General features: G+C 38.3%; 1 protein-coding gene across 1 annotated transcript; it reads right to left on the bottom strand.

The window, feature by feature from the left end:
• Positions 1-715: 715 nt before the first annotated feature.
• Positions 716-11,832, bottom strand: scpep1 (serine carboxypeptidase 1). The gene is made up of 13 exons (XM_084744525.1): positions 11,687-11,832; positions 11,291-11,430; positions 9,069-9,158; positions 8,677-8,832; positions 7,468-7,542; positions 7,117-7,189; positions 6,436-6,473; positions 6,215-6,343; positions 5,178-5,262; positions 4,454-4,567; positions 4,211-4,348; positions 3,941-4,104; positions 716-2,091 (listed from the first exon to the last, which is right to left on the bottom strand). The coding sequence occupies exons 1-13, from the start codon at positions 11,745-11,747 to the stop codon at positions 2,029-2,031; spliced, it is 1,326 nt and encodes a 441-aa protein (XP_084600651.1). The 5' UTR covers positions 11,748-11,832; the 3' UTR covers positions 716-2,028.
• Positions 11,833-12,202: the final 370 nt, after the last annotated feature.

Genomic DNA, 12,202 nt, shown 5'->3' on the forward strand with positions numbered 1-12,202 from the left:
CATTTATGTCGGCGGAGCAGATTTATATTCATCTAACACTTAACCTCTGTGTGGAGTATCAACACTTAATTATCAATCCATTATTAAATCAATCACTCACTATTTTAATTATTTTATCCACTTATTAACAGTTATTAACATCATTGATAGTCATTAACTGTCACTAACCATTATTATTAGTCATTAACATCATTGACAATCATTGACTGTCATTGGCAGTTATTAATTGTTATTAACAATATATTGTTATAATATATATATATTATTACGGTTATGAAGAGGAAGTTACAGTTATTAACCATTATTAATCCACATCCACAACTAATTGGTTGATCAAGAAAATCGACAGATTGAAACGGATCATTCCAGGAAAGATTTGAAAGACAGTTCTGAACATAATGAGCACACAGACGTATGGTGTACGTCTGTGATTTATGTTTGGAACCAGCTTTCAAGTGACAAAACTGTGACAGGATTAATTAGCCCATTAATCAAAAAAAAAATCGGTGATGAAAATAAAGGTTAGGAGCTGCCTGACAGCTGAATAAAGTTCAAAAATGAGATGAGCAACATTTACTGCACCAAACATCAAGGTTTGTTCAAAGTCTGTAAAATGCTTTATTTCAACCGTTGTGTTTTTAGGAATACACAATTTGAAAAACACTCGATTTTTCAACATAATTGCGAATTTCATCAACACAGTAAACAAAAAATATTTTCATGTTTGAAGTGACGCAGCCCCGTCATCATATTTGTCTCCAGATGTCTCACCAGATGCAGAGTGGACCTCGATTGATTGACTTTCCATCCAACTTCACAATTTAGATCCGAGAATTAAGGCTTCAAGGGTTGAGACTTTGAATTATACTCTTAAAAATCTGTATGAACACTGAAATATACAAAACATATGTGGCTTCTTTCTTGTCATTCAAATCATTACATGTGGATGTTTTTTTTTTTTTTTTTAAATCAATCAATCAAATCAAATATTGTAGCATACTTAGTTGCCCACAGCTCTGTGATAATGAATCTGTATTGTTCTTTTGGGAAGAATGAGTATGTATAAGCTACTCTGTTGGATTGGTTGTTACAAACAATTCTAATAATGGAAACTATTATTATTCATGTTAAATAAAGATTTGGAATTATTCTTGTGGTGTGTGTGTTCTTCAGATACAAGAAGGGTGCCTCTGAGGACAAAAGGTTGGGAACCAGTGGACTAGGAGGAACTCTAGCTCCACCATCAGGTCAATGACAGTCTGTCCAACACTTTGGTTTATGACCAAATAGCTGCAAAACTAATGACATTCTCTCAAGCCTCGCTGTACTTTGTGTTTAGTGCACAGCTTGCAGATCTGCTGGTGTGGCTGGAGGCTCTTTTGCTTAGTTGTTAATCACTTAAAGGGATAGTTCATCTAAAAAGATGTTTCACAGGAAAACAGCATTGCAGAATCTCCGGTGACCAGTTTTCAAACCTAAAAACACAACTGAATAAAAACATAAAATTCCTCCATACTGCTCGCCTGTTTAATCCAAGTCTCCTAAAGCTCATCAAAACATCATTTACACCATGTTTTTAGCCTAAATCTTCACTGTAGATCCTTAGCTTAGCGCCATGTTCACTTGCATGTGCACACCATCTGAACAGGGTGTGTGTGAAGTGAATGGCATGTTGGAACTTAAGTAGACTTGGATTACACTAGATGAGCAGTATGGAGGCATTTTTTTTTTGTTGTTGTTTTGTTTTTTTAGGAGATTCTGCAACACTTTTTCTGTGAAACTCCAGCAGTGTTTTGTGTGAACTATACCTTTAAAGTAAAACATACACACTATGAAAAATTTGGCTTCTAGACAACATTCAAGACTGACAGATAAAAGTTGGATTTGGAGAAAGCTCACCAACATGCAGGACATGTTATGCAACTCAGACTTGATTTGGTTTGCAGGAAGTGGAATAGAAAAGGTCATGTGATCATTGTGATTGTCAGAGCCATGCCAGCTGGCATCGGGGGGGTGGGGGTGGGGGGGTCAGTCCTGCTGGGTGATCATCTTCAACATCTGCAGGGCCATCGGCCCCTGGTCTGAAGGAATCTGTGACAACAGAGACAAAACACATCTGTAGGTTGAAATTCATTCTTCATTCTTCTGCTATTTTTATGATGAATAATTTTATTTCATGTTGCAATTCATAATCAGTTGATCAGTTACTATATAATGTTACCTGAACAAATTTATACTTTATTCAACCCCAATTCAAAAGAGTTGGGACAAAAATGTAAGTAAAGAGAGACTGCAATGATTAGCAAATCACTTTCAACCTATATTCAATTGAACACAGAACAAAGACAAGATATTTAATGATTAATTTTGTTTTTGTAAATATACTGAATTTGATGTCTACAAGATGTTCAAAAAAGATGGAACATTTGTAGATTTCATTGCATCTACAAATACAAGTTAAGACTCTACCATGTAAAGAGAAAGACATACATCAACAACATCCAGAAACACTGCAGACTTCTCTGGACCTGAGCTCATCTGAGATGGACTGACGCAAAGTGGAAAAGTGTGCTGTGGTCTGATGAGTCCACATTTATGATACGATATACTTCATTGTCCTCATAGGGAAATTTGTTTTGGACTCGAATGCTGAACACAACATGCCTCCACAGTGTGATAAAACGAACAACATAATAAATAAATGCCACATAATCCACATTTCACATTACAGATATTGCACATACCCTGTGGTAAAAAACACCATGAAACTATTGCACAATCCCTGCAGCCTCAAACAGCACTATTCAAAAGCTTAATGGAGGTAGGAACAAATGAATTTTTAAATCAGTTAAAATTCAGATTGTTTTCACTAATCATGGACGTTGTGTCCTCCAGGCTAAAAAGCAGAGATTGTTACCAGCACTAACTTCAAAAGACAGCTGCTGTGATGGTATGTGGGTGTGTTAGTGCCCATGGCATCATGGGTAACTGTCACATCTGTGAAGACCCCATTAATTCTGAAAGGTGCGTACAGGTTTTGGAGCAACATATGCTGCCATCCAGGTGACATCTTGGTTTATCTTAACATTTTAAATTGTCCCTGTTAGCCTTAATTGTCTAATTCTTGGAGATTAGTGGGTAATTATCCAGATTTTTTTAATCTTTCAATACTGGTGCAACATTAACCTGTAAAACTCAAACAAAGTGACTTATTTGAAGCATGTATCTAATAAGATTCCTGTCTGAAATACTGGATGTGTTGTTTCTTTTAGAGGGACCATACATTTCTCTAAACTGATGTATCAATTCAATTAGAGCTGCAACAATGATTCCATTATTAGTTGATTATTTAATTAATTGCCAACTATTTTGATCATCAATTAATCGTCATTTTATAAGAAAAAAAAAGTCAAAACTCTCTGATTTCAGCTTCTTAGACGTGAATATTTTCTGTTTTTTGACTCCTCTCTGACAGTAAACTGAATATTTTTGAGTTGTGAGTGAAACAAGACATTCATCATCTTAGGATTTGGGAAATACTATCAAAATTTTTCACCATTTTACAACAGAAATCTATCTAATCTAATCTAATCTATTAATCAAAAAAAAAGATCAACTGAATGATCAACTGAACACAATGGTTAGTTGCAGCCCTAGATTCAATTTTAAACAATCCAATATGATCAGTGCAAATTTAATTTAGTTTCTTTTTGTGAGCTGATTAAATGTAACCGTTAAATGGATGGATCATATCGTCTGAAATCAATCACAGACCCCCGAATTGAACTGAACCAAATTTAAATCATATCACTGCAGACTTTTTGATATCAGCAAACATTGTATAATTGTCCAAAGAATCAATAGAACATCTTATTGTACTGAAACTTATATCTTTGATTCTACATTGGAGCAGAACAAACTACATCTGCCAGTGTCTCACCATGTGACCAGCTTTGAGGATCCAATAGAACGCAAAGTTCTTATAAGTCTTGCAGAAAGCTCCGGTGACGCCCGGGGAGGCGGGGTCATCCAGGGCGGTCCACCTCAGCTTGTTAAATCCAGGCAGCCCCTCCCACTTCAGCTGCTTCACCCACCGCTCCTGACCTAAGACGAGAGGAAAGGAGAGGAAATTCATGTGGCGCAGGAAATCAGTACGTGAACGAGTTTACACCAGAGCAGCACTGAGAAGGGAATATGCCGAGTCACTTACCCATGGTGTCCACTATGAGGTCCAGCTGGCCGTTGTAGATGGTGACATTGACTCCAGCGGCCAGCAGCTGGTCGACTATATCCACCACGGGTCTCATGAAGTCTCCTGCCATGTTGCTGAACACTTCCTCTGCCTGGCCTGGACACACACACAGAAAGCACATATATACAGGAGGAGGAAAAAAATCCTACAGGGCTGGGAAATACTGTTTCAAGAATCAAAACACAGGGACAGATACAGTACCTCCCCAGGTGACATTTTGGGGGATAATGCCCAGTTTCTTCCTGATTGGTCCATTCATTAGCTCGCTCAGTGATTGGCTGTGGAGGGGTCGAATATGGCGACGTGTCTGCAGAGCTGGTGAAATGAAAAAAAAAGTAAACCTCTTAAAATGGACAGTTCAACCCAAAATCAAAAATACATATTTTTCCTCTGACCTGTGGTGCTTTTATCCATTTAGATTTTTGGGGGGGTGTGAGCTGCAGAGTTTTAAAGATACCTACTTTCTTTCTATTAGAATTAAAGTTGATTCTACAGTAGCTCTGGTAGATTATACTGCAGAAAAAATACTTCTCACATGAACCTGCTCACAACAAGGCCTGTGGATTATCTTGAGTAAGCAGGTCATGATTTCTGGAAAGAGAAACTGGTTGTGAATTTTCCAGAAGTATTGTTTTGGTGCGCTGAGCACCACAAGCTGAGTGCCATTTAGTCCCATTATACTGGAGAGAAAGCAGACATCTCTACAGCTGATATCTGCAAGGCTCTGCAACTCACACCAGAAAAATCTAGTTGGATAAACAGCACTACAAACCAAGGGAAAAAATATAAATTTTTGATTTGGGGGCGAATTGTGCCTTTAAAACTATTCACACATTTGTTCTATGTCCCCAAAGCCAATGGGCTTTTCTTTAATAGTCTTCCATTTGCTGAGTGGATGTGATCAGCGGAGACATCAGTGTCTTACAGATGAAGTCTTCTCCTGCTGAAGAGACGCGTTTCTCGTCCGGCTCCTGGGTGAGGATGTTGTAGAAGTTGACTCCATTGGTGTTCTGACAGAAAAACCAAAACAAGACGACATCAAACCACACAATCCCTGCATGCAAATCACACAAAATTACTGTCAGAGCACTCCGTCAATATCAAAATGTCATGATATTCATTTGAAATTCCTTGGTAACAAGTTATATTTATATGATCAAATGATTTTTTTGTAATACACAGCCACATGTGTACTTATGGAAATATGTAAAGCTGTAACATCATGAGAAAGTTTCTCAGAATGACTTGCAGGATTTTTTTTCCTCATCATCCTGGCAGAAATCATTTAATTCAAACATTATGTTATTTTAATGTTTTGTCAAAAATACAGAAACACCAGGTGGATGGTTTACAGTCTAATAAGTGTTTATATTTGCAGTCGCTGATGCAGCTAATTATGAGCCAATAATATTTTGTCTTCAGACAATGTTAGGAATCACTTACTGTTATTGCACCATTGGTTGTGAACATGGTGCTCCAACAAATTTTATATTTATCTAAGGCTAATGTGGTGTTGCCCTAAAGTTCAGTTAAATCAATCATTAAGAAATAGAAGGAATATGACATGTGTAAATGTGCCTGGAGCAGGACGTTCTCACAATACGAGTGGTCATGCAAGAAGGAGATTAGTGAGGGAGACACCTAGGATACTCTGAAGGAGTTAAAAGCTTCAGCAGCTCAGATGGCAGAGACTGCAGACTGTTATCCAGTTCTTCACCAGTCAAAGCTTTATGAGAGAGCGGCAAAGAGAAAGACACTGTTGAAGAAAGCTCATGAAATCTTGACTAGAGTTCACTCAAAGGCATGTGGGAGACTCCATGGTGAAGTGAAAGAAGGTTCTTTGGTCTGATGAGACCAACATGGAGCTTTCTGGCCATCAGACCAGACACAGTGATATAATAGCTGAACATGACAGCAGCAGACAGTGAAGTGTGGATATCTGTCCTTTACTGTTGTACCCACCTGTTCCACCACCGTCTCAGTTACAGACCACAGCTCTGTGGCTTTCTCAAACTGCTGCTGCTCCACAGCCGACTTCACCGCCTCCGCCGCACTGCTGACGTCAGCCAGGCCGTAATCATCCAGCAACGACTGCGCAGCGAAGGAGCCACAGTCAGATGGGAACTCAGACCAGATTTTCACAGAGTCATTTGTTTAATAAAAAACATTTGTTTGTGACTTACAGTTGTGTAGAGGTACGGCCCCCAGGTCATGACGGAGTCTGTGGGTGATAGTGAGTCATTACAGATAAAACCTGCTGTTTCATTTGAATCTCTGATCAATTTAACCATCTTCCTGTTGACCTGTGATTATAGTAACAAGCACTATATACTCCTGACTCACTATGAGAAATTCACTGAACTTCCTTCAAAACTGTTGTGTTTAAAGTTTCTTTTGCTCTGGGAAATGGTCTTTAACAGTCATCCCAAACACTGGGTCGGGACCCACAGGTGGGTCACAGGAGATTTTATTTGGGTCGCACAAATATAACATTAACTTAATTATATTCTGATAATTCAGTAGTCTAAAATATTCTACATCAGTTTCCTGATGAGAGGAAATAAAACCAACGAGATGTTCTGTTAACTCAGCCTAAATGCATTTATCTCTGTGTATCTATAAAGTATTTAACATGTATATGTTAGCAATAACGTGCATCAAGATTAGGGCTGCACATAATTTATTGCTGATCAATTTGTCCATTATTTTGATGATTGATGAAAAATATCAATCTGACAATAATTTTCTCAATAATCGATTAGTTTTTTGGTCCATAAACTGTCAGTAAATAATGAAAAATTGATTAATTACTCCTGTAACAGTAACACATCTGTTTTCACATGTGTGGACTGATTGACACTGACCCAGTGGGGAAATCCAAGAGTCCCCAAGTGCCACACCAGCAAAGTTGCATTTCACTGCCCCTTGTGCTATAGCCTGGACACACAAGAGACACAAATAAAACATGTTAAGATTTGGATCACATGGTTTTGACCACTCAGTTATTTTCATCTTGAGAAAATGTCTACAGAAGGTTATTAAGCTGCTGTTTATTACTCATGCTACTTACTACCAAACCATTCAGCAGTCATGTTTTTTTGCTTACTCATACAAAATATGACAGTTGTGTCATGGGGACTTTCTGATAACAGTGAAGTCACATGGAGCTGAAGGGGATGTTGGAAAGAGAACTAACATTCTGCTGTCAGACTCACCTTGGTGAGTTCCAGGGAGATAGCAGCTGCCATCTTCCCTCCGTATGACTCCGAGAAGATGTAGAAGGGGACGCTCTGCAGAGAAGAAGATAAGCAGCAGTTCAAATGGATCACTGGTGTGCACTGTATGATTAGTGCAGTTTGTTTTGTGTCGTTTTTGATTTTTCAGAAGAAACCATCACTGAATTTTTGCACACAAAAGTCAACACTGAACCTGTGTTGAGCCTTCAGCTGGATTAATTGACATTTCATGGACACTGAGAACATGTGCAAAAGACAGTCTTCACTTCTAATGACCCTGAACCAGCCATCAACCATCGCAGGATCACAACACCTATGGCCACTTTTATTCTGTGCTCTTTGTTTGTAATTTTAGCTACATCAGCTGACTCGTTTGTCTCTTTCATCTTGTTCATTTATTCCCCAAAGAATAAAAATCCAAGGCTGAGATCATTACACTTGAGATAAGTTAACTGAACAAGGTTAGCTGTCATTACAGTCCTGCTCTTGTCCTGAATTTCCTGTCCAACTTTGTACACTTTTTAAACATTCACTTTTGAAAAAATACATTTTTAGTTCTTATATGACAAATTGTCTTATGATGAGCAAACCTCCCTGTTTTCAGGAGATACATTTGTTTTAGTCCTCATGTATGACTTATTTCTGTCTCTGTCATTTTATTGCCCGCAGTCTAAACCTTTTAGCTACTTCTCTCTGACTGCAAGAAACCTGCTCAAAAATTTTTTTTGTTGAGTCAAGCTCACAAGTTTCCAATGTTCTGGTGTTTTTCCTGCTAGCAAAAGTTGGGCAGCCTAGCCAGGCTGTTGTTGGTTGGCCTGCACCAGCTAATATTACACAGTAAAATACTTTAGGAATTTTTGTTTAACATGCTTAATGCTTTTTTTTCCAGCTCAATATATCATGAGTAATACTGAGAATATGGATCCATTTGTTGGTCACAAACATGTTTGAAGTGTCCCAATCTGTCCCACCAACAATGACAGTTTTAAAACATTAAGTTAAAACTCTTGAGCGTTTCTGCTTTTAAGCACGAGCACGACCAGATGATGCCACTGAAGATTTCCCCATTAAGACGCCCAAAAATGCAATAAAATAAATGAGAGCAAATATGTTGTTTGTGGAGTGATAATAATAAACTCATGTGTGAGTGGAGCTGACTGGACTGTGGTGAGCATCCAGCTGCTGTACCTGGAACTCAGCCTTCCCTGTGAAGAAGTGTTTGAGCAGCACCAGCATGTCTGAGGCCACCGTGGCCACGTTGGTAGCGTAGCGGTCTGGCCTGTCGGTGTAGCTGAAGCCGGTGCCAACGGGGTTGTCAACAAACAACACACTGGCTGCCTGGACCTGGAAGAGCCAACACACACACACACACACACAGACACGCACAAAATAGACCAGCATGTTACAAAAACAGGTCAGTGGATTTCAACACACACTGCAGGTAATTACTCAACCAGTGAATCACAGTCACAACTTGGGACAATTTTTAGCTTCGCTGCAAAGCTCAAAATAAAATGTTTTTCTGTTCACTGGACAGCTCGTTGGACAGTCAGTCAGTCACTTTAAAACAACCATCTTACCCAGCTCGTCTTCCTGGGCTTCAGGTCCCTGTCCAAAGGTCCGATCTCCTCAAAGTTTCCGAAACCACTTCCTGATCCTCCTGGTCCACCCTGAAGACACATTGACAAACATCCTCAACATGTCCCAACAGTAAGAGCCGTCCTCAGGTGCCACAAAGACATTATTTTAAGTTCAAAAACTCTTAGAAAATTCAGGAAAATCACAGAGTAAAATGTGAATATTTTCTGGTTTCTTTACTTTTCTCTGACAGTAAACTGAATATGTTTTGAGTTGTGGACAAAACAAGACATTTGAGGACATCATCTTGAGCTTTGGGAAACGCTGATCAACATTTTTCACCAGTTTTGGACATTTTATAGACCAAACGACTATTAATCATGTAACTGAGAAAAGAACTGACTGATTAATTGACTATAAAAACTCTTTTAGGGTTTCCTGGTGGAGATCTGCACACTTCTGAGTGACCTCTTCAGCTTAGAGTCTTTGTTAAACATATATTCAGAGAATGACTGCCATACAATATGACTTCACCACCCTGGGAAAAAAAAACAACTTGCAAATACTGCATTTAAGGTTGTAAACTGCATCAGAGGCATTGGAACAACCTCACTGTTGAATGAGGTATTATTTCTACTATTCAATTCCATGAGGAGAAATGTATTTTAAATAAAGCTTTTGTTTTAACTCTTGCAGGGTTGACTCCTATAGATAAACACACCTCATTACTCTGTTGCTGTTACTCAATCAGTCACATTGCTCATGTGTTTTTCCTCATTATCTTTGAAGCAGCCACCTTCCAATTGTCACACAGCTTGTATAAACAGGATCAATGTTACTGAGAGTTTCTCCTTCTGTACGAGTTACTGACAATCATTTATGAAGGCATGCAATAATATTTCTCACTTTTACAACCCTTCCACCAGCTGTCAGTTCACAAATATCACTTCCTTCATGTTTCGATGATATGAAAATCATCTTGCAGAGAATGAAAATCTGCTTTACAGAGCGTTTAGTATTGCACTTCCACAAAGTTGTCTTGTGACAAAAAGGGGAAGCAGCAGAACCTGAGGTATAAGAGAAGCTCTGAATGCAAAAAAAATCAAAAGCTAACTAAAATTCTTAGTATGCAGCTTAATAGAATCTTTTGTCATGTTTCCCCTGGCCTACAACTACAGGTACTGAGCACGTTAACTTCTGACTTTTTCATTAAAAAAATAATATTAAAGAAAACAAAACTTAATCAATAAAAAATGACAAGCATAACAGCCATGGTTTTAAGTGTTTGTTGTCAAAGAAGAGTGTAAACAAGTCCATTATCTTGAGGTTTATATATAACTAAGTCATGTACATTTTCCACTGTGTTATATATTGTCCATTTTTTCCATTTATCATTTTTTATAAATAAAAAACTCTCAGTCTGAGCAAATAGGTCTTTGTTTCCAGGGTATAAATCTCTCATGATTTCTAACCAGTGCTCTATGGTAGGGAGGTCTGCATTGTACCAATGTCTTATCATCTTCTTGTTTGTTATCAATAATATCTTGATTAAATCATCATCAATGATATTATCATTTATACTATCAAGGCACATAACTCTGCATTCCTTAGGTACTGGATATCCCAGAATGTCTTTAATTATAACATACATGTTCACAAAATAAGTCTAACCTGTAGATCTACTTATCCAGCTAGATTTTTTGTTTTTATGAGTTGCAGAGTTTTGAGATATCAACCGAAGAGATGTCTGCCTTCTGTCCAATATAATGGGACTAAATGTCACTTGATTCATGATGTTCAAAACACCAAAAGAATACATGTGAAACACTCAAAACCAGTGTCTCTTTCCAAAAATCATGACCTGCTTACTCAAGATAATCCACAGACCTTGTTGTGAGCAGGTTCGTGTAGGAACTACTTTCTTTTTGCAACAGAATCTACCAGAGCTTCTTTAGAATCTAACAGAATCTAATACTTTCTTTCTACTAGAAAAGGGTTAACTATCCCTTTAAACAAGAATACAGACAGAGAAGGGGTTCAATACAAAGAATGGGAATCAGGCCAGTCTCTGTAAACTGACTTTTGTAATTCATGGAAAGCTGAGAGTTCAGTGAAAACACATTCAGACACATGATCCAGAATGCTCTGCAGTATGTGGCCTACAGAAACACTATGTGGACCACTGAGCTTTAAGTTATCAGCAGTGGACCTTGTCGTGTCCTACCTGCAGCCACATGACCAGAGGCAGGTCCTTGTACTGTGCAGACCCGCTGTCAGCATAATACAGCCACCAGAACATGTGGGCCCCGTCTCTCACTTCCACATAGTCCCAGGCTTCTTTACCTGCCAGAGGACTGGGGAGCCCTGCGGAGGATTCAGTTACATCAGCTGATTAAAGTTGGAGTTCAGTTACAGAGTTACCTACACACCAGTTCTACTGAAGCGTTAAACTACTAGTTTACAGAGAAAAGCGATTAAGATGAACAGCAGAAGTCATCGTTAGTTTCGTTTTGCAGTCATCGGAGTCCATATGAGATGATGTGAAAGCTCGTTCTGACTGACTTTAGCTGGATATTAAACATTACAAGTAAATGAACTATATAAAGATGATAAATCATACCTTTATTCAAGGTAACAGCGAGTAAAAACAACACACAGGAAACTGCAACCATCCGGCCCATTGTTGTACCGTGCTGAGTTTGAGGACAGCACCGTTCTGTACAGATTTATCGCTGCAAGAAGTCACATGACCACACCAGGTCAGCTGACCGGCGTCTGGGTTTTTTTGGGGTTTTTTTTGTTTGCTTTTGTGTGTGGGTGTGGGTGTGTAAATTTCCCATTGTTCTCTGTTTTAATTTAATCTCAATTTAAATAAACAGATGCATAAATAAAGCGTGAATTTAAACTATAGAGCTTGACAGAACAAAGATGATCCTTCGTTTTCCATGGCCTTAATAATACATGTATGGATTATTCTCATAAAGCTAATTTGGTTCTTTAAAAGCATTTTAATGGGGCGATTCGTCAATCCCGGATAAAGTTATCTTAAATAACTGTGTGCTCTTATTTTGAAATAAAAAAGAAGTGTAGAAACCATTAACTTTTTTTTTTAAACCCACTTTATTTATACATTAAC

Source organism: Lutjanus erythropterus, chromosome 19 (genome assembly GCF_056507025.1).
Source record: "Lutjanus erythropterus isolate fLutEry1 chromosome 19, fLutEry1.hap2, whole genome shotgun sequence".
NCBI lineage: Eukaryota > Metazoa > Chordata > Actinopteri > Lutjaniformes > Lutjanidae > Lutjanus > Lutjanus erythropterus.